Source organism: Loxodonta africana, chromosome 13 (assembly GCF_030014295.1).
Source record: "Loxodonta africana isolate mLoxAfr1 chromosome 13, mLoxAfr1.hap2, whole genome shotgun sequence".
Taxonomy (NCBI): Eukaryota; Metazoa; Chordata; class Mammalia; order Proboscidea; family Elephantidae; genus Loxodonta; species Loxodonta africana.
In genome coordinates this window covers 38,912,944-38,936,017 of record NC_087354.1, presented here as the reverse complement: position 1 = coordinate 38,936,017, position 23,074 = coordinate 38,912,944, and the positions used below count along the sequence as shown (strand labels likewise).

The 23,074-nt window shown below is 42.2% G+C and overlaps 1 protein-coding gene across 13 annotated transcripts in view; it reads left to right on the top strand.

The window, feature by feature from the left end:
* Positions 1-23,074, top strand: part of SCAPER (S-phase cyclin A associated protein in the ER) — a 492,396-nt gene that overhangs the window by 466,039 nt on the left and 3,283 nt on the right. For all 13 annotated transcript variants that reach the window (XM_023552952.2, XM_023552948.2, XM_023552950.2 and 10 more), the window contains 2 exons: positions 19,582-19,773; positions 22,478-22,529. In XM_023552952.2, the coding sequence (XP_023408720.1) occupies positions 19,582-19,773; positions 22,478-22,529 (244 nt within the window). The remainder of the gene's footprint in view (positions 1-19,581; positions 19,774-22,477; positions 22,530-23,074) is intronic.

Here is a 23,074-nt window from a genome sequence, read left to right as displayed (position 1 = left end):
ACAGTTTGAATCCACCAGCTGCTCTTTGGAAACCCTATGGGGGCAGTTCTGCTCTGTCCTATAGGGGTCACTGTGAGTCAGAATTGACTCAACAGCAACGGGTTTGGTTCTGTTGATTTTTTATACAAAACCTACAGCCAACATCATTCTCAGCAGAGAGGGATTGAAAGCACTCTGCTTAGGAACAGGAATAAGATAAGGATGCCTTTATCACCACTCTTATTCAATATTGTACTGGAAGTCCTAGCTAGATGAATAAAGGCAAGAAAGGGAAATAAAGGACATCCAAATTGGTAAGGAAGAAGTAAAAAATCCCTATTCACAGATAACATAATCCTATACATAAAAAATCCCAGAGATTCCACAAGAAAAGTTACTGGAACCAACAGAAGAGTTTAGCAGAGTGGCAGGGTACAAGATCAACATATAAAAATCAGGTGGATTTCTTACACTAACAAGGAGAACCCTAAAAAGGAAATCAAGGAAGCAATGCCATTTACAGTAGCCCCCAAAAGGATAAAATATCAAGGAATAAATCTAACCAAGGACATAAAAGGCATATACAAGGAAAACTATAAAACACTACTGCGAGAAACCAAAAGAGACCTAAAAAAAAAAAAAAAAAACCTGTTGCCATGAAGAGAGACCTACATAAACGGAAAAACATGCCATGCTCATTGACCAGAAGACTTAACATTGTGGATATGTCAATACTACCCGAAGCAATCTGTAGATACAGTACAATTCCAATTCAAATCCCAACAACGTTCTTTAACAAAATAGAAAAACTAGCCTTCAACTTTATATGGAAAGGAAAGAAGCCCTGAATAGCTAGCTAAAGCGTTATTGAAGAAGAACAAAGTAGAAGGCTTCACACTTTCCAATCTCAGAACTTTTGATACAGCCATGCTAATCAACACAGCCTAGTACTGGTACAATGACAAAACAAAGACCAATGGAACAGAATTGAGAACCCAGAGTTAAATTTACCCAGCTATGGACTTGGATTAAGGGTCAAAGTCCATTCAATGGAGAAGAGATAATCTCTTTAACAAATGGTACTGGCAGAACTAGATATCCATCTGCAGAAAAATGAAACAGGTTCCATACCTCACAGCATACACAAAAACTAACTCAAAATGGATCACAGACCTACATGTTAAACCTAAAACTATAAAGTTCCTGGAAGATAACATAGAGACAAAGCCGTTGTTATTGTTAGGCACCATTGAGTCAGTTCCAACTCATAGCAACCCTATAGGACGGAGTAGAATTGCCCCATAGGGTTTCCAAGGAGTGGCCGGTGGATTTGAACTGCTAATCTTTTGGTTAGCCGCTGAGCTCATAACCACTAGGGGTCCTAATGTATGGCATAAATACACTACTAAACATAACTAAAAATGCACAAACATCAGAAGATAAACTAGATACCTGGGACCTCCTTATGCTCATCAAAACACTTTTACCAAAAGAGTAAAAAGAGAACCTACAGACTGGGAAAAAAAATTGGCAATGACATATCTGACAAGGGCCTAATCTCTAAAATATATCAGCTATCCTGTGTCACTTGAAAATCCTTCTTTTGATATGTCAAACATAAATAAGAAAATGATGCCAGAGGAATCTTTTGTCAAAGTTTAACTCATGACCAATGATAAACCTGTTTTTTTTCTGGGCTTGCCTTAGTCTTCAGTCATAGAGGGACGTTTTTAATAATTCATGGAGAAAGACTAAAGAATTAATCTGTAATCCAGAGATAGCACCTCTCCTGAGACAGAAAATTTTATATAAGACCTTCATCAATTGCAGAAAGCCTGTCATCTTGGAACAGATACTGGTTTTCCAGCTGTCAGGATTGCTGGGCCCTTTGGCAGCTCTAAAGCCATGTGATCCTGAGCACATTACTGCTCTTCCCTGGGCTTTAGTTTCCTAGCTGTAAAAGAGTTAGGCTGGGTGCTCTAAAGGGCCCTTCTGGCTCCGACAGGATGAATATAGAACCCTAAGATGAACTAAGAGGTCATGGCCAGACCAGCATAATTAGGTAAATGTAATCATTTTCATTTCTTAGTAATCAAAATCCTTCACTTTCATCACAGAGATCTCCTTGCTGTTCCTCAAATATGCGTTACACACCTTCCCCTCAGGCCTTTGGCCTTGCTGCCTTCTACCTAGAATACTCTCCCCTCAGAAATCAGCTTGACTTGGGGACTTACTTCCAAAGATATCTTCTCAAATGTCGTGTTAACCGCGAGGCCTTCCCTGACCACAGTATCTAAAATAGAGCATCTACACCATGGTCATTGTTTCTCTTTACCCTGCATTATTTTCCTTCATACACTTATTATTCCCTTACATACATATTTTATATATTGTATGTCTCCCCACCTAGAATGTAAGCCCTTCAGGGCAAGGTCTGTTTTGTTTCATTGCCCTATTCCAGTGCCTGCAACAGTGCCTGGCACATAGTGTTGCCAGATAAGTATTTGTTGGCTAAATGAATAGATAAGTGAATGAATATTGAGATGATACATGTCTCTCCTTAGGTATAATATTACAGAAAAAGTTAAAATGGTCCCACATTTTGAAGGATGCAGAACTTTCATTTCACTGACCAAATCTCCTGAAATTATTTTTGGACTAAAAATTTAAGAGCCATTTCTTTGGCAGTATAAGTTATTTATCTTTGAATCTATTCTGAAAGAAACTTCATAGTTTTACTTTTGCTGGAGCCAGTAACTCTGAGATCCAAAGAAACTACTCTGTTCATGGTTTGGCAAATTCTATACTTGAGAAAAGAGTGAGGTGTGAGGGAAGGCTCTGGAGGCAGATGAGGGTTCAGATTCAAGCTTCTTCTATCATTTAGGGGAGGTGACATGTTTGGCCTTGGGTAGGTTATGCTGAAGGAGCCCTGGTGGTTCAATGGTTAAACAGTCAGTTGTTAAACAAAAGGTCCGTGGTTCGAACCTGTCAGCGGCTCTGCAAGAGAAAAGACCTGGTGATCTCTTCAGCCTCGGAAACCCTGTGGGGAAGTTCTACCTCTTATAAGAACAATGAATAAAGAAGACCAAAGAAAAATTGATGCCTTTGAATCATGATGTTGGCAAAGAATATTGAATATACCATGGACTGCCAGAAGAACAAACAAATCTATCTTGGAAGAAGTACAACCAGAATGCTCCTTAGAAGCGAGTATAGAAGAAGACATTCAAGCAGCCAACAAACACATGAGGAAATGCTCGTGATCACTAGCCATTAGAGAAATGCAAATCAAAACCACAATGAGATACCATCTCACCCCGGCATTACTGGCACGAATCAAAAAACCAGGAAATAACAAATGTTGGAGAGTCTGCAGAGAGATTGGAACTCTTATGCACTGCTGGTGGGAATGCAAAACAATACAACCATTTTGGAAAATGATATGGCCCTTCCTTAGAAAGCTAGAAATACAAATACTATATGATCCAGCAATCCCACTCCTAGGAATATATCCTAGAGAAATAAGAGTCATGTGAATAGACATACGCACACCCATGTTCACTGCAGCATTGTTCACAATAGCAAAAAGATGGAAACAACCTAGATGCCCATCAACAGATGAATGGATAAACAAACTGCCGTACATACGCACAATGGAGTATTACACAATGGTAAAGAATAACAATGAATCTGTGAAGCATTTCATAACATGAATGAACTTGGAGGGCATTATGCTGAGTGAAATAAGTCAACCACAGAAGAACAAATATTGTATGAGACCACTGCAGTAAAAACTCATGAAAAGATTTACACACAAAAAGAAACAATCTTTGATGGTTACAAGGGAGGGCAGGAGTAGGAATGGAAAAATACTAAATAGACAATAGATAAGTGGTAACTTTGGTGAAGGGGAAGACAGTACACAGTACTAGGGAAGCTAGCAGAACTTATACAAGGCAAGGTCATGGAAGCTCCATAGACACATTCAGACTCCCTGAGGGACCAAATTGCTAGACTGAGGGCTGTGGAGACCATGGTCTCGGGGAACATCTAGCTCAATTGGCATAACATAGTTTATAAAAAAATGTTCTACATTCTACTTTTGTGAGTAGCATCTAGGGTCTTAAAAGCCTGTGAGCAGCCATCTAGGATACTCCACTAGTCTTACCCCTCCAGGAGCAAGGAAGAATGAAGAAACTAAAGATACAAGGAAAAGATTAGTCCAAAAGACTAATGAACCACATCTACCACAGTCTCCACCAGACTGAGTCCAGAACAATGAGGTGGTGCCTGGCTACCACCACTGACTGCTCTGACAGGAATCACAGTGGAGGGTCCTGGATAGAGCTGGAGAAAACATGTAGAACAAAATTCTAACTCGAAAAGAAAGACCAGACTTACTGGCCTGACAGAGACTGGAGAAATCCTGAGGGTATGGCCCCCGGACACCCTTTGAGCTCAGTAATGAAGTCACTCCTCAGGTTTACCCTTCAGGCAAAGATTGGACAGGCCCATAAAACAAAATGAGACTCAAGGGGCAAGGATTAGAAGGCAGGAGGGGACAGGAAAGCTGGTAATAGGGAACCCAAGGTTGAGAAGGTAGAGTGCTGACATGTCATAGGGTTGTTAACCAGTGTCATAAAACAATATGTGTACTGCTTTATGAGAAAGAAGTTTGTTCTGTAAACCTTCATCTAAAGTACAATAAGAAAAAAAAAGGAAGTAAGGATGGCAAGAGTTTTGTCTCATGTGCTTTGGATATGTTATCAGGAGGGATCAGTCCCTGCAGAACGACATCATATTTGGTAAGGTAGAGAGAGGGTCGGCAAAAAAGAGGAAGATTGACACAGTGACTGCAACAATGGGCTGAAGCATAGCAATGGTTGCAGGGATGGTACAGGACCAGGCAGTGTTTTGTTCGGTTGTTCATAGGGTCGCTGTAAGTCAGAATCGACTCCAGGGCAGCACTTAACAACAACAACATGAGTAGGAATCAACTCGACAGCAAACATCAACAGGTTATGCTGAGCATAGGTTTCCCCAGCTACTAAAGAGGGACATGAAGTCTTAGCTCATAATTGTGAAGATTCAGTGCAGCCATTATTAGGCAGGTCTCAAGTTTATCTGACTTTTGGCTATGAGGGTAGATCCCTTTGTGGTCTTTGCTCCCCAAATTGGTGGCATTACCACAGCATATCTACTGTGACTTAGTATGAGTTGGTTAAAAAAAAAAAAAGTTTTTTGTTCAGTTTGCCCCATTCTAAGAAAGCACACTATAAGAAAATCTACACTTAAAGACTCCAGAGTCACCGTATCATTCATTTTAATGACAGTTTTCCTGCGGGGGCATTTGTCTTAGGCTGAGTTCTCTAGAAGAGCAAAACCAGTGATATATATACATATATACATGCATACATACATACATATATATATGTATATATATGGGTCAGGCGCCAAGTCTATGGGTCAGGCACCAAGCTGGAGGCTTTTCCTGACTCACGTGGTTGCAGGAGCTGACAAACCCAAAATCAGCAGGTCAGGCAAAAGGCTGCAGACTTACATCCCAAGAACCAGAGGTCATAAGATGACAAGTCAGATGCAGGATCCAGAGCGAGAGAGCCTTGCCAAAAAAACATCCATATATATTGGGTGCAGTCCACACCCCCAAGGAAACTCCCCTTACATCAGATCACAAAATGGAGGATAATTACGTAATACTGAGAGTCATGACCTAGCCAAGATGACACATAACAATAACCATCACAGCATTTTAAAATATTTTTCTCAAATCTCTTCACATGTAGTTTCTTGGGAACTTTAGACCTCTAGACCTTTAGTCTACCATCAGACGCTGTACATCTAGTCAGAGAAGGTTACCTGGTGTGTTAGAGTCAGGTTGAGGCAGCCACCCACAGCTAGTCAATGAGGAGGTCTCTGCTTTAAGGATGTTTGTTCAACTTGATGAGGAGCATGAGCTCTGGAGCCAGGCAGACCTAAGTTCTGGTCCCGCTGCCACACTTACTAGCTCTGTGATCCTGGGTAAACTGCTTACCTTCTTGGAGACCGTTTCCTCATCTATAAAATTAACATAATATTAATAATACCTTATGGGGTTATTGTGCAAATTAGACCGTGTATGTAGTGACTCGCACTTGTCTGGCCCAGAGCAAATGTTAACTCCTGATGTTGGAAATTATCATTGTCTGCCTCCAGAGGTCCTGCTCTTAATGGGAAAAGCCCTGGAGAATCCACTCCAGTCAGCCCTGACACTTGATATCACTTTAAATAGGCCATCTCTGCTATCGGAGTATGTTTTCCTATTTGTTGAGAAACCAGAGAAACTCCTGTGTGTCCCCTGCCAACAGGGCTCCTCTGTGGACCCAAAGGATATAGAAGCAACAGGGGTCCTCCCATTGGGGTCTGGGCTGCTACTCAACCTGCTGCTCTGACAGACACCCGTGGTCTTGGGGGGCCAGCTGCCAACTCCCCATCCCCAGGGGCATACCTGGTTCACCTGGACATACCTGACTGGTGATAAGCACATGCTTGTCCGTAAGGGAGTGAAGAGAATCTCCACTCACCATCTTGGGCTGCAGAAGTAAGAGGGAGGGAGACCTCACACCCAAATAATTCTCTTCTGCATGGGCAACAGCTAAACTGAAAACACACCACAGAGATAACTCAGAGGTGCACTGAGACCGTGTTAGGAAGAGAAACTAGAAAATGGCTCACATGAATCAATATGAACATTTAATGGGCCTTAATTGGAACCTTATCCTACTGTACTTAGAGCAGAGAGATGAAAGCAGAAGAAATCCGAGAGACCATTTATTTCACTTGAGAAAGCAGTAAACTGAAACTACAAAAAGATTTGACTACTATTATATTTTTATGATTAAATAAAATTGTCATAGACTAGTGCTGGCGAGCCCGTAAATGCTCATGGAATGTATCCATGCTCTCTAGCTGCTGCTGGGTTGTGACCAGAAAATCTGTCATCCTGTGTCGGGCATTTATTAACCCTGCCATTCTTATACCACCCAAAGGCTCTGTGGTGAGGAAGGTTTGTCCCAGTTCTCCTCACAGGGCTTGTCCAACCCCATTTGGAATATTTGTGTGTTAAGGCTTTATTAAATGCTGTCTATCTACCTACCCAGCTCCCTACCCCCCGCCCAACACACACACACATTCATAGCCTGTTAGACCTATAGCGGACATAATCTTTTCAATATGCAATTGTGGGGGGGCGGGCAGCAGAGTAGGTGATCAGTTCTCTTTTATTAAAGAAGCTGGATTAGGAAATTAAAATTTTCTAATTAGTTGAGAATTTTGGGTCAACGAAAAGTCATGTGATGACTCTTTTCATCCATTCTTAAGAGAAAAAAAATCTAAGCCTTTTTTAATTACCACATATAGACATCATGCCTTTGAAGGCATGGGCAACATAGGGTGTATGTGTACGTGAATGCTCATAACACAGGATTATATTATGTCTGCAAGTTCACAGGCCTTCAGGGCTCATCTCGTCTAACTCCTCTCCCTGCCAGAGAGGAGAAGGACTTGCCCCAGGTTACTGGAACCAGGCTTCCTGTCCTGTGGTTCAGGCCTTCAGTGACCAGCCTCCTTCCCTCTTCTGGTGGTAGATAGGACACAGGTAATGCAGATAAAAAAATCCGTAAAAAAAACTAGTCCCTCAAATTTGTGGTGATATGGTGATTCTGTGTAATTTCCAATTTTTGTTCTCTTTAGCCAGGTTCTTTCTCAAACGAAAATTCAAATGGAAACAGTGCTTTTAGGGATAGTCCCTGATGAATTAGAGAATTCGTGACTTCTAGGTTTAGTCCCAAGTGTTTGAGATAATCCAGTGCAACCTTCTTGTGCTGCAAGATGTGTTTGAAAGGAATTTAAAACATGCTTCATTTAAAAGATAGACTCTCCTCCTCACAAAATAGAGAACATAAAAGAAGGAAAAAGAGGCTCTAACACAGATCAGAAGGCTTGAGACTGACTTATTCTTGGGGTATTGCCAGCATCATGGGCTTTGTATCCATATGGGCATTCATCACTCATTTCTTCTCTCATTTATCAACTTTTACTGAATCTCCGCCCTGTGTCAAACCATGTGCTGGCAGATGCAGAAATGAATACGGCCCAGACCTGGTCCTTGTGGAGTCTACAGCCTAGGGGCAGGGCTGCTGGTGCTGAGACTCATTCCTTCCTTCAGCAGACATCTAACAAGGGCCTGCAGTGTGCCAGGTGCTGCCCTAGACCCCTGGGATACAGTGGGAAACAGAATAGACAAAGTCCCTCAAGTTGCTGGTATTTGGGAGTAGGGGGTAGGGGGCAGATAATAAAAAAACCTGGATATACCATGTCAAAGGTTATTCTTGGAAATATTTCACAGTGGAGGTGGTGCACAAGCTGAAAGCTGATTAGGTGCTTAAAAAAAATAGGTGCTTACCAGGTAGCAAAATAAGAAAGAAGGTGAACAAGGGTACAGAGATGTAAAGTAGCCTGGCAGGTTCAGGGAACTGCAAGCTGAAGGAACAAGAACTAAGACTAAGGAGGCCCAGGTCATGAAGGGACCTGTGCTCTGGGCCACGAACTTGGGATTTACTCTAGAAGGTGATAAGGAGCCCCTAAGCGTTACTGGCAGGAGGGTGATATGCTCAAACGATGTATCGAAGTCCACTCCAGTGTGTGAAGAATGGGTAGATGACACCAGGATTTCCACACTAGAGCCCCATGGCTGTGAACAGGTGCCCTGGTTGTGAAGCTTTATTCTCCCCTGCAGGAGCAGGTGACGTTTGAGGAGGGGGCCTTCCCAGAAGCCGCTTCTGCAGCCCTTTACCAGTGGCCCCCAGCACACAGCCTATTTCCCTGGAGGCAGAGAACAGCAGGTCAGGGCTCTTCTCACACTATTTCCCTGGAAGAAGGACAGAGGACAGCCACTCCCTGCTCACTGCATGAGGAAAAACATTGCTTCCCTGGGATCACCTGATTTCCAACACCTGTAAAAAGCCAAGCCCTCGCCTACTGGCTCTAGCCAACTCTCCCGATGAGCCTGGCTGCTTTTCCCCCTTCTTCCCTCACTCATCCTTCCTCCTTGACACTCTGCTGCTGCTGGACAGCCATGAATCCCAGGGACCACCAGGAAGAAGGCTAGTGCTTAAAGGGCCTACCTCCCACGCAGTTAGCCAAGATCTCTGCATTTAATCTCAGCCTAGAAATCCTCTATGGCAGAAGCAAGCTTGGGAAGAGAGGACTTTGTTTGCAGTGCTAGCCAAGGGAATCTTTGTTTCTCTCCTATGAATTTGATTATGTGAACAGACTTTTCAAATTCTTCTTCTGAGATATTTATAAAGCCACTTCTGTATACTCCCTACCATACCCCTTCCCCAAGGTATCGGAGAAACAAGGTGTGTGTGTCAGGGGAGTGCCATTTTTTTTTTATGTGGTACCTAGAAATAACAGGCCTGTAGAGCCTTCTGTCACATTGCCCCAGAAGTGATGAGGCTGGGCAGAGCCATGTGGACAGAGGCGTGGCCTGTGCACTGGATGCCCTAGCGCTCCAGCAGGGCCAGTTTTGCAGAGAGGAATGCAGCAACTACTTTGTTTCTGCTCTGCTAGAAAAATATCCTTTGTTCCAATGATTTACAGACTCTCCTCGCTGTCTCTTTTAATGAATTTAGATGTCTAGACACCTATTTTTGCCCCTCCATTGAGGATATCTTGTCTCTGACAAGAAAAGGAAAAAAACAAAACAAGAATTCTTAGCCATGAAGAATTTGCCCTGGTGAGATTTAACCATTTGTATGTATTCTGTCTGACTCAACACCCCACTCTCGCCACCATACTGACGGATAGGACTGGTTCAGCCTTAGGTTTGACAGGCCAGTTCACAGGCAGTCGTCACCAGGGGTGTGTGGACCACACTGGGTGACAGTGTCAGAGGGATGACACCAAAATGCCTATAAAATTTTTGTGTGTTGATTCAGCAGAAATTCATTATTTTTTATAAAAATATTCTTGTAGTTAGTTTTAATAACAAAAACATTTTTTGTAAGCCCGTTTACATGTACCACCATACCTAGGCTAAAACTCTATGCTCATTTACCTCTGATGTGCGCAGGTCAGGGCTGTCACTATTACCTAATTACAGTGACGCTTTGAATCACGTGGTTTTGTCCGCATTTGCTACAAGCACACACTGTTTGCATCGCTGACAGTGTTTTTATTTAAAAAAAAAAAACCATTGCTGTTGAGTCAATTCCGACTCATACAGCCCTATTGGACAGAGTAGAATTGCCCCGTAGGGTTTCGAAGGAGCGGCTGGTGGATTCGAACTGCAGAACTTTTGACTAGCAGCCGATCTCTTAACCACAGGGCTCTGGTGTTTTTTATAGTCACTGATTTTGTCACATTATCTAATGTTTTGTCTACAGTATTGTGGTAATTAGTATTCGTGAATCTATATCAATACCTTTTTTGAGAATAAAGTAGTAATTAAAGGAAAAAAACTAAACAAGGCTTCTGCTCAGTTACTAATCGTGTTGTAACTAATAAATATAATGTAGAAAGATTTTACAAAACAATTGTTAGTATTGATATAATTTAAGAAATATTACATTTAAGCAATTTACAACTATATCACATATTCTGTGATTAAAATTGATAATAAGCTTACATGTATGTCCATAGGGGGTGACATCATGAGTTACTGGACTGGGTGACACCAACCCTAGTGAAGCCACTGCTCACGGGGCTTGCCCCCACCGCACCCCATTCCTATCATCTTTACCTTTGTGCCAAGAGGCTGTTGGACTAGACAGTGCTAGCCGAAGTACCTGGACAGCTGCTTTTGCAAATCCAAAGGTGGTTTCACCTGAGAACCTTGAAGACCCTGGGATGAGTCAGTCCAGGGCACTGGTGTGGTAGGTACAGCCTCCATCCCCGGGAGTCAGGTTTACGTACCAAAGCTCAGTCCTCATTCATTTATTCACCAGATAGTTATCGATAGCCTATTATTTGCCAGGCACTTTGCTGGGCAGTATGCCAGACACTGGGGAGACAGCAGTAAATAAAAAGGATATAGCCCTGCCTTCACAGAGCTTACAGCCTTGGGACTGGGGCCGGTGCCACCTAATCCTTGACCGAGCAGGGCCAGTGGTACTGTCTTCCATTCCGACGCAGACACAGGGGCTGGGTTCCCAGTGACATGAGTATTTAAACACTTGCCAGAGGGCTTTCTGGGGGGAAAAAAATGAACAAACAAAATGCAGAGCTTTTTAAAACCATTGATGGAGTTCCTCCTAGATAAGGGGAAAATCTAGGATCACTCTTAGATCTTAGCAAAATCAGCAGGATTCACAGAGTGTAAGTCGGCAAAACAGAACTTGACCATTTTCTGTGTTGTTTCCATGAATGTAGGTAAATTCTAGAAAGCTAGTGATTTTACTATAGGACACCATGATTGCGTCCATTAAATATATATATATAGCAAGAAACTGCTACAGAACCTTTTCCTATTTTATTTTTATTATTCAGTGTCAGGGTTTTGGCATGGGATAGAATTGCTGTTCCCATATAAGTGAATTTTGCAGATGACCAAACTTACCTTTAAAACATAATATTTTACTATTTCTGATCATATTTTTAAAATATTACAGTTTTCTGCCTTCTTAAATTATACCAAAATTATTGCGATTTTTTTTTTATCTTGGTAAATATATATGTAACAAAACATTTGCCATTTCAACAATCTTCACGAGTACAGTTCAGTGACATTAATTATGTTCGGCATTTTCAATCATCACCCTTACCTGTTCCCAAAGTATGCCATCACCCTTAACAGAAGCTCAGAGTCCCCTAAGCACTGAGTCCTCCTTTCCCCCTCCCTCCCACCTGCCCCTGGTAACCACTAATAAACTTTGGTCTCTATACACTTGCCTAGTCTAGATGAAGAAAATGTGGTACATATATGCAATGGAGTATTACCCTTCCATAAAGGGAAATGAAGTCCTGATACATGCTACAACATGAATGACCCTTGAAAACATTATGCCGAGTGAAATAAGTCAGTCACAAAAGGATAAATATTGTATGATCTCACTCACATGAAATATCTAGAATATAATTTTTTTTGATGCCTTAAGAAATGAGTTACTACTTTGGTGTTAGGCACATGAGGATTATCACATATGTGGAAACAAATTTTAAAAGTGTAGAGTACTAAGTACTAAAGATAATGGGTGATAATAAGATATTTTATTATAATACAATAATGCTCTCAAGACCAGCTGAGAATAGTAGAGGTATTTACTCTTACACCAAATGCTTCCAGGTAACTTTTTGAATTCTTTCTTATTCTTGAAAAATTTTCATTCCTACCCCTTCACTTATTAGTGTTAGCTGATGCTTCTTCCTGTTGTCATTCGACCTTTCTAATTTGCTGACTCCCAATCTTCTGTAGCCCAGAAAGCCCACTTTTGTTAGACTTGCTTCAGAAATGTACGACACAAAACCCGCTTTTGTTAGACTTACTTCTGAAAAGTGAAATGTCAGTTGGTAGACTGAGTTGGAGTTCCTGTGAGTGCCGACATGGGTTTCATGGACAGACTAAGTACTCTGAGGGCAGCGATGTCTGTGACTGGCTCTCTACTCCCTTCCCAGTGCCTAGCCCACGCTTGGCCAGCTAGATGCTCAGTAAATATTTGGTGAATGGACTAATCTGTCTGCTCAGAAGCCTGTTTGCTCACTTCCTGGTTCTTGGCTTCATTCCAGGTGGTCACAGTTGGAGGAAAGGGGCCCTCGGGGTGAGGCGAGTCAGGCTGTTTTCCGTTTACATAACATGATAGACTCTCCTCAGGCCTCCCTATCCACTCTCCTTGGGATCCTATGAAGTGAGTACAGTTGTCGTTTTACAGATGGGAAATCTGCAAACTCTCATCAGGCCTATTGCGTTTCTAGACCCAGACTTAGGACCACTCAGTACCCTACCTCCCATTTCCTTTTTTCAGTTTTAAATTTAACTTTTGAGCAAAACTGTCCTACCAAGTATTAATATGATGAATATATTATGCATGATAGCATTTGTTTCAAAAATATAAGACCACGTTTGCAGGCACTTGAAACCTGTCAAGGCTGCTCCAGAAGGCAGCTGACACTGTGTGGCCATCACAAGACAGTGCTCTTTTCAGAGTCATGCGTTCCAACAGTTCACTCCTGAGAGTCTAGCCCTGTCACCAACCGTTCCTCTATTTCAAGTTTTTAAGTCTGGTAGTTTGAGACAAACCCTTGGCACAGCCCAGCACATAAGCCAAGAACTGGTTATTTGATACCTAGCCAAGAAGAATTTAGTTTTTTGAAGAAAGGCCTATTGTGTTGGTTCAGTCTGTGTATGTCGGTTGGTTTAGTCTGTTTAGAGTGGCAGTATGTCATCTTCATCTTCATCTGGGCTGACAAAGTCATGCAAGAAGCTGGCTGGTGGCCAGCCATGAGAGTGAGCTCAGGCCCAGCAACAGAGAGCACCTCTGTCCAGGAAGGGGCGGGCTTGTGGATGAGCATGGGAGACAGGGAAGTGAGAGAGCAGCCAGTGCTGAGAGTCATAGAGTCTTCCGGGCCCAGCTCCACCACTGACTAGCTAGGGCACACAGGACAAGGCTCTTAACTTTGAGTATTAGTTTTGTTACAAGAGGATAGTCAGCCCTGTCTGCCCACCTTAGAGGGTACTTAGAGACTCAGATAATGAAGGTAGAGGGGCTTTATAGATGACTGGGTACTGTCTTTGCCAGCAACAAGCTTTCTGCTGTGTTGGGTGGTGCTGATGTTCTGGTCGTACGGTGTCCTACAAGATCTTGGAGTCCTTGATACCAAGTGAGAGACCAGTATCACCCATACCCACAAAAGGGGAAGGATCTTTCCCAGAGCTCTCCTTATAACCTATACCTCTGAGGCCAGAGATCCCAGAAGTGCAGTTCAAAACTCTGGGGACGATCCCCAAGTCCAACTTCCTTCTAGGTAAAAAAAAAAAAAAAACTCAGGGTAGGGGACAGCTTATCAAAAAAAGTCCATTCTTTAGGGACTAGATAAGTAGACCCTACGGCAACATGATGTGGACACCACTGAGATTTCAGGGTCAGGAAATTATATCTCATGAGAAGAGATGTGTGATTCTCCCCCAGGCAAGGCACCAAAGAGTTTAGCTAGGGGCCTTTCATCACCTGTATTCATTCATTCCAGTAACTTTGAGGACCTGACTAGCCGTCCAGCACAGCAGTAGAGAACACAATAATAAAAGACACAGTTTCTGTCCTTCTGGAAGGACATATGTGATAGCTGCTGCCATATCTTTGAGTTGAAGAGGAAAGGCTGTCTCTGGCTGTGCTGCCTGGAAAGACTTCCTGGACCGGAGGATTTCCTTAAGTACTTCGAGGAAAGCTCATCCTGGGTCTGAATCAGGAGCCCACAACACCAGCCTATTAGCTTTGGCCCTCCCTAGTCTGTTTTCAGATTGACAAGTCTAAAACAACAGCCTCAGCGCGCGCACACACACACACACACACACACACTCTGCAAGCTAAGCCTTTGCTTCTGCGTACCACTTACCTGTGTTTCTTGGATCGTGCTCATGCTGGGATTTTCTTTTCAGAGCTGTCAGAATGTATTTCCTACCCTGCCACCACAAGATCCTGGCTGGTATCTCCACACTGTTTGCATAGCTCTCTCCTGTGCAGGCAGGCCAGGGAGAGGCCACAGCAGTGATTTCTCAGGTGGCATGATGCTGGTTGATGAGTCCCAGCCAGAGAGCAGTGCCTGCTGCTGCCAGACCCCCTACTCTACTCAGCAGCCCTAGAGATGGGGATGGGATGGTGGAAAGCATTAGGCTTCACACCACGGGATGCTTCTAGTCCTGCAAGTGTGTGGAAGCTGGTTCCGGCAAAAGAAAATTCAGAGCTGCAGAGCCAACTGTTGGTGTTAGGTGTCATCAAGTCTATTTTGACCTAGTGACCCCATGTGACAGAGTAGAGCTGCCCCCCAGGGTTTTCTTGGCTGTAGTCTTTACAGAAACAGATCACCAGGTCTTTCTCCAGCAGAGCTGCTGGGTAGGTTTGAACTGCCAACCTTTCAGTTGGCAACCAAGTGCTTAACCTTTTCAACTACCAGGGAGAGCCAACTAAACAGTCACAAATAACATCATTTTGTATTTTGTAGTCATAGACACTGTTTCACTGGATTCCCACCTAAACCCTAAAGGTTGCCACCTACCCAATTTTATAGAAAGGACCCTGCAGCTGAAATTGGTTAAGTGATCGTAGTACATCATGAGCAGAGCAGGCTAGAACCCAGGGCCACCTAACACCTGCATTCTTGAGCCTGCAGTCTCATGGCTTATGGCTACAGAGAGATGGTTGACCTAGGAAAAGCACCGAACTCTGAAAAGCAGCTGAGAGTAGCAAGATTAGCCTTTTTAATGGAATGTCATTCTGGCTAAGGGTGATTAGGTAGGAGGGAATAAGTTAGGACTGGCATTGAATCTATAAGCTACTTCTCTCCACCTAAAATTCTCCCACTATTTCCAGGTATCCGGATCTGATCCAACTTTCAAGGTCCAACACACCTTCTCAGGGCAGCTTTCCACATTCACCTAAGTGAGGAGCCATCTCTCTCCCTCCTGTGGGGTTCCCGAGGACCTTATCCCTCCCTCTGTCTTGGCCCAGGCTCTTTGTATTATTATCATTTGTTGTGTACTTCATCTCCCTGAATATTGCATCTCCACTTGTGAAGGCTGCAGGAAGAGGCCGCCTTTATTCCTCCTCGTGTCCCTGTAGCACTTAATATAGTCCTTGGCACAGAAGGCACTCAGTAATTGTCGGCTGAATTTAGAGCTCTCTTCTGGCTCTCTTCTCTTGGTGTGCCCAAGTTATACTCCATTTGGTGGGAGGCACAAAGTTGGAACCACAAGGCCTAATAAGTGGCCAGGGGTCAGCAGATAGTAGAATCAGTGTATCTGCTTGTCTACTGCAGATTTCTTTTCTTTTTTTTTTTTTTTCCTTGAGAGATTCCTTTTTAATCCTAGCATTCAGACCCTCCTGGTCCTCCCTTTCTACCAGGCCATAGCATGCATTGCCAGCATGCAACTTTCCTTTTTCTAAAGCCTCCCCAGAACTGCTGATACTTCTAAAAACAAGAGAGAGTGGCCACAGGGGTCTACCTTACCTGCATGGGGAGCGTAATGGACTGAGCTTTCTCACTCACTTGCTCCCCTCTCTTCCCTGTGATACTAAAGAAAAAAGCAATGATCACCAGGGCATGCCAATAAAAAGATGCCTTCTTCAGTGACTGAATTATAGCCATTGTCCTCTAGTTAGAAGACCAGAGGAGGTGCTTGTGCTGCTCACAGTTCTCTCTCCAGATAATGATCAAGAGTGGCTCCAAGAAGCCCTGGAAGTACTCTCTCTTGTGTTCTACTAGTCAAATAGTTTCAGTGTGATTTTTCTCAAATTCAAAATACAGGAATCTGATTTTTGGTGAGAAATAGTTAGAGGTCCAACACCTTTGGTCATGTTCTGTTTCTTGGTTTGGATACTGGTGACAGAAGGATATTCACTTTGTAAAAATTAAATGACCTATCCATTTAAGGTGGGTTTGTGTGTTCAATAAAAAATTTACTTAAAAAAAAATTCACCACCCTAAAGCCCATAGTAATTTAGCAGTTTGCCCACGGCCACAAAGGTCATTGATGAAGGCAGGAATTCAAATCTCCTAGCTCTTTATCGTCATCATTTTTAGGACGTATTTTAAAATCGCACCCAACACATCTAAAAACAAGTAGAATGGCCAATTTCAATCTCTTTTGATCTGAATTTTGCTGAAAATTCCCTTGGTTTTTTTGAAGCCCTGCTCTTCATCTGAAAGTGGACATCGCATTTGAGAAGTGTTTTTTATTATTATTATTATCATTACTATTATTATTATTATTAGTGAGGCCATAGCTGCTCCCTACTTTAGTAACTGCCAAAGAAATTCACAGCCAGACCACTCCATTCCCTACCTGCAGTGGTCTGGAAGGTGGGGCAGGTGGCCTGACCAGTCTCAAGACCCACCATAGTGCATACCTTAGGACTCATTGGCAGCCTTGTGTCTGGACAAAGGTCACCAACCAGCAGTTATCGATTTAGTTACAGCTCTGTCAGGAGGGCAAATAGAGAATACTGTATTATAAATCTGAGAAGAGATGTTCCTTCATTATGCATATTTCTTTCATTAAGAAAAATTCTGATGTCCCATGATGACTTTCTCCTGACTTTAGAAAACTTGAGCAGTCCAAGGTGACATTTAGCCACGCTAAGGCCTAGAAGTGAGTCCCTTGATGAAATAAAATTGAGTCTTCCCTGCGCCAGATGTGTCAGAAGGCTCTCGGACAACTCTGTCCCAGTGTCCAAGGCCCTGCCTGTCAGGCCGGGCTATTTGCATTCCCAGTCTTGCTTCTCTGCCCGAAAAAGAAGTGCTTCGCTTCCTGTTCAGCTGTGCTCATGACGTGGAGCTGCCACCACTTTGTGCCACAAGCCCACCTGAGTTACCCGGCAGGGTCTTACCCACCAAGTCTCAGTGCTACAGGTCCCCTTCTACGACCTCCTGGTCCCATCTGCCCACAATGCCTGATATGTGGTTCACAGGACAGTGCCAACTAGCTTGTCCTACTCTGGCTCTTAGCCAAGCCGGGAGGTGTGGCTCTCACCACTGTCGTGGGCCTCTTACCTGTAACCTGGTTCTTAAGTCCTATTATAGGTAGCCTAAAAAAATTTTTTTTTTTTTTAATGGGTAGAACTCCTTGCCCCAGGGTAACCCAGCTGCCTACATCCATTTGTGTCATCTGCAGTCTAGGGACTTACAAGCAGTGACCTCTGGCAGGTCATTTCACTACACTAGTGGTGACCTTTGTAGACTGATAACCAGCTCTGTTCCCTCAGGGAACTCACAGGCCCCTAAGGGGGTCTGCTTTTGGCCCATGAGGTTCAGGAGTCCAGGTGGAGTGAGTTCTGGTGAAGTGCCCAAGTCCTGAGCTAATTCACCAGGAACCAGGAGTTGTTGTCTTTGAGTTAACATTGTGTCTGTGCCAGGCAGAATGGCCAGTTTAATATCTTTTCAATTAGTGAGTCTTCCAGTAATAGCATTTTAACAACGAAGTTCCAAGGAAAAAATTTGTTCTTAATTTTTGTCCGAAGGGGGAAAAAAGACTTCTAATAATGGTATCAGTATAAATTCTAAAGTGGCGACCATTTGGCTGGGTTACAGAATTTGTAGCTAATAATTAAAATAAAGATTTAAGCAAATGCTTGATCAGTAAAGTAGATGATAGGGCATATTTTTCTCAGCCAGCATCAGAAATGGCAGCTCATAGCCATGTGCTGGATTGTCACACAGTGTGAGTCTTTAAAATTCCTTCTGGATTTGAAGGTATTAACAAGTCCCTATCAACATTCTCTAAAGGTTTTTGATGTCATTTTAGCTATTGAACTAAAATATGTGAACTATTACTTTGTTGATTTTGTTCTTAAACCAAACTGCATTATCATCTGAGAGTGTGTCCTTAAAGTATTGTTAAAAGTACTTTGAAAACTTGTAAATCCCTGTAATTTATGTTTTTCCTGCCTCTGCTGTTTCATTCTGTCCTTCTGGTTTTAATTTGAATGCAGTTCTGTCTGGGTGTGTACCTGTAAAATTGTGTTTTTCCAAGTACAATTTACAGTCCTGACCTTAGGTTTTACAGTGTTCCCAGCCTTCTAGGAGCTTCCTCCTATACTGAAAAGTGGGCTTTGGGTCACCCAGCTCTTTCATATTAGAACTGTCTAATCAAGGTTACTTGAAACAGATCTGATTTTGGCGTTTCTTAGTTTATCATGTAGGCCGAAAGAGTAAATTAGGAGGACTTCCCTGCAGCCCCATTAATTGCATTGCCCCATTTCTTAAAATGTACACAGTTGTAAACCTAGACTGCTTCAAGACAACAGTCTCATTTATCTAAACAATTCCCCTTTTAGACTCAGTGGCACGATGGAAACTCAGATAAGGAGTGTGGATCGGAGGAAAGATCTCTTGGAGCCTGTACTTGCTGAAACTATTTCCATTCCCCTTACAATCCCCTTTTCTTTCCAGGGCTTGCCTCCATACGAGCTAGATACATCTGCGTTCAGTGTATTCAGTGAGCTAGGTTAGAGGAAGACTGCAGTGGGCAGGGCCACAGAAGAGAGTATATGAGATCTTTGCAGTCTTTAGGAATATGGCTACTCTGTTTGGGGGGAGGGGTGGTGCTTTGTTCAGTCGATGCATATCCTAAATCCGTCCACAGCTGCACCTTTCATCATGGGTTCTGATAATTTTTAAATGGCTGTAATGCTTTTGGAATCTTTTCCTTAAGTTAGGAAATGAGATGTCTGTATTTTTTGCTCATTTCAAATGTCACTTAAATTAAGGAGTTAGGAGGCTGTTTTGCTATACTCCTTCGGCGTGTTCTCCATGGTTCGTACCGACACTGTGCCACAGGGCAAGGGGTAGACCCAGCCTTTTGGCAGGTGACCTGGGGCTCCTCCTCTGTTTCAGGTAATCGTACAGTCGGGCCGCCACCCCACGGTGCTGCAGAAGCTCTGCCAGTTGCCCTTCCAGTATTTCAGTGACCCACGGCTGATCAAAGTGCTGTTCCCTTCACTTATCGCTGCTTGTTACAACAACCGTCAGAACAAGATCATTCTGGAGCAAGAGATGAGCTGTGTTTTACTGGCCACGTTTATTCAGGTATCTTCAAACATTACACCTAGCGTTCTGGCTTTTGTAATGCATTTGAAAAGGAAAAGTAAACCAGTTGGTTATTCTTGCCCTCCACACCACCTTTTTAAACTGCCAGATATTTCTGTGCTTGAAAATTAATTTCTAAAATATCAGATAATAGAACTGAGGTTAGGTGCTGTATAATTTCTACCTGGAAGATTTCAAAAGAAGATTATTTTTCCAGTTAACAGAATGGTAAGCCCACACTCAGGAAATGTTTTTAAATGACTGCCAGACGTCCTTAAGGCTTAACTGTTATATTTGCCTTTTTTTTTTTTCAGTCTAACTATAAAGAATAAATAACAATTGTTAAAGATAGATCTATTAAAACTTCGGCTTATTGCATAAACTTTTTAATAAATATGATTTGTAAATATAAGCCTTAGCTGTTACATTCATCTTGTTTTTAGTCTAGCTGGAGGAACTAGAAAGAGGCCGCAGTGGTGCAATGGTTAAAGCACTCAGCTGCTAACCAAAAGGCTGGCAATTCAAACCCACCAAGCCACTTTTCTAGAGAAAGTGGCAGTCTACTTCGCTAAAGATTTATAGCCTTGGAAGCCCTATGGGGCAGTTCTGCCCTGTCCTATAGGGTCGCTGTGAGTCGGAATCAACTCGACAGCAGTGGATTTGGTTTTGGGTTAGAGGGAATAGACAATAATTGCTGAAGGTAGATCAGCTAAAACTAGTTTATTTGTACATCTCTAAGTAAATGTTTTATATATATATACCAGCCTTATATTTTTCTGATTCAGTTAAATTCTGTACAACTCAAATCAGAGTTCATGCTGTACCAAAGCAGTATTTCCACATCAGAAATAATAGCGGACCACAGAATAATGAAATTGGCTCTTCTTTAACGTTTGCTAAATAATCCTGTGATTTTTTTTTTCTGTAATTGTAGGTAATGATTTGCTGAAAATCTTCCATTTTCTTTCAGACGTTCCACCATAAAATCACTGTGTTTGCTCCATGCCACACATGTGATCAGTAGACAATGCTTCCCGTTCTCTATAATAATGAAACAGAAAGCAGAGCTCTCTATTCTTATTGTGCCTTGGTCTGCTCATATCCATATATCACTGCCTTACGGGTGTGACAGCGCCCAGCTGGTTTAGAACCACGGAGAGTTTCCCCAAGCCTTCTTCACCTTAGACAACAATTAGTGGTTTACAGGTTCTAAACTGTCCTCTTAAGATGATCAATTAGTAAACACAGTTTTATCAATTATGTTTAGAAATATTTTATTTTCAGCTCAGTTATTCTCTTTGAGTCTGGGATCCATTTTCTGAAAATATTTTCAAGTCAGATATTCAGATCTATAGGTAAAGTATGGATTTTCAAAAAGTGTCTTATGGTTAAATTTAAATCTTAATAAATTCTTATAACCATCATGTCAACATTTGGGGTTCTTCAAAAGTTCTTACAGCCTTAGAATTAAATGGAAGAGAAAATACATCGTAGAGAATTTTAAGACTGTGATCTCTTAAAATTCATATTAGTCATTCTGCCGCTCAACAGGAAATTTTTGAGTGCCCGCGGCGTGCTGAGTACTGCCGTGGGCACTGGGGATACAGCAGTGAATAAAACAGACAAAAGATTCCTGCCTTCATGGATCTTTCATTAAAGTGGTTATTGTGTGTGGTCGAGTCGATTTTTGACTCATAGCAAATGGGGGCAAGTCAAACAAAAAACAAAACAAATAGTGTATCAGATGGTGGTCCGTGCTGCAGAGAACGTTGGTGGGAAACGGGGACAGGGACTACCAGGGAATGGGGAGGTGATGTGTGGTTTTTATTGCGTGAGCAGAGAGGCCTCATCTGAGATAGTAATATTTGAGCAAAGATAATTTTGCATCTGTACCAGTTTAGATCCCTTCATTTTCAACTGCTTGGGAAACAGTTTATAAAAATACAAATAATATCAGAAGCTAAAGATCAGATATATTTGTTATTATCTGATATTGATCTCAATATACTTCTAAATCTACCTTTGTCTATTACAAGAAAACCCATATTTAATAAAAATTCTATAATTACTACAGGGATTTCATATAATGCTTATTTGGGATAGGATGTTAAGAGTAGTGGAGTTAATGTTTTTTTCTATAAATAATTCTCCTGAAGGGAATATCTACCAGGTTTTCATTTACAAAAAGGTCTCCATGTATTTCAGATTATTAACACACACTAGAAAATACTTTTAAAATAGGAGCTGGTGGTTTGTCATAGGTTTCTGAAGATTTACATATTACATACTACATTGTTCATTCTCCAGCTAAAAGGAAAATTTCCAGACTTTGAAATTTAGCTCCAAAATACATAAATGCATTTATATTTGTGATTTTTAAAAATCTGTCAGCACTTTAAGAGAGTAAATTTGGATAAGTTTTTAGTTTGTTTAGATATAAAGCAAAATTGTCATTTCCACAGGAGGCAGCAGCCTGGCTCCTGGTGATAGCAAAATTTAATAGTCATCACTATTTGACTTCAATTGATCAGAATCCAGACTATGTAACATAAGTTTCTTTGGTGTTTTTATTTGTGCTCCAAAGTAATCGTACAAAAGAGATAGCAAAGGGGTTGTCTCAAATTCAGAAGCATTTCCAGAGCCACTTGTAGTGCGATTCTCGGCTCATAGCATTGGTATAAAGCACTTCTCTTGTCTCATGCAGGATTTTGCACAGGCTCCAGGTCAGGCAGATAACCAGTCTTACCAGCCCAAAGGTATGTCTCTATTGAAATTAAATTTTATGTGTTTGTTAGCCAACGGATATGTTTCTCACCCCCACTCTGGAACTGTTACATCACCTAAAAGATTTGAGATTCAGATACCAAGTGTATTTTCAGTGAGTAAATAAATGGATTTTGTCATCAAGCCTGAGTGCATCAGAATATACAGGGAAATCTATGGAGGAAAAAGAAAAGCACAAAACATGTTTCTGCAATTTATACCCACCTCATTTTTTTTTTTTCATGCAAGACAGGAAACCCTGGTGGCATAGTGGTTAAGTGCTAGCACTGCTAACCAAAAGGTCAGCAATTCAGATCTACCAGTCAGTCCTTGGAAACTCCACCGGGCAGTTCTACTCTGTTCTGTAGGGTCGCTACGAGTCAGAATTGACTCAATGCAATGGGTTTGGTTTTTTGGTTTCATGCAAGATAAAGGAGCCCTGGTGGCACAGTGGTTAAGCACCCAGCTGCTAACCAAAAGGTCGGTGATTCAAACCCACCAGACGCTCCACGGGAGAAGAGACTTGGTGATCTGCTCT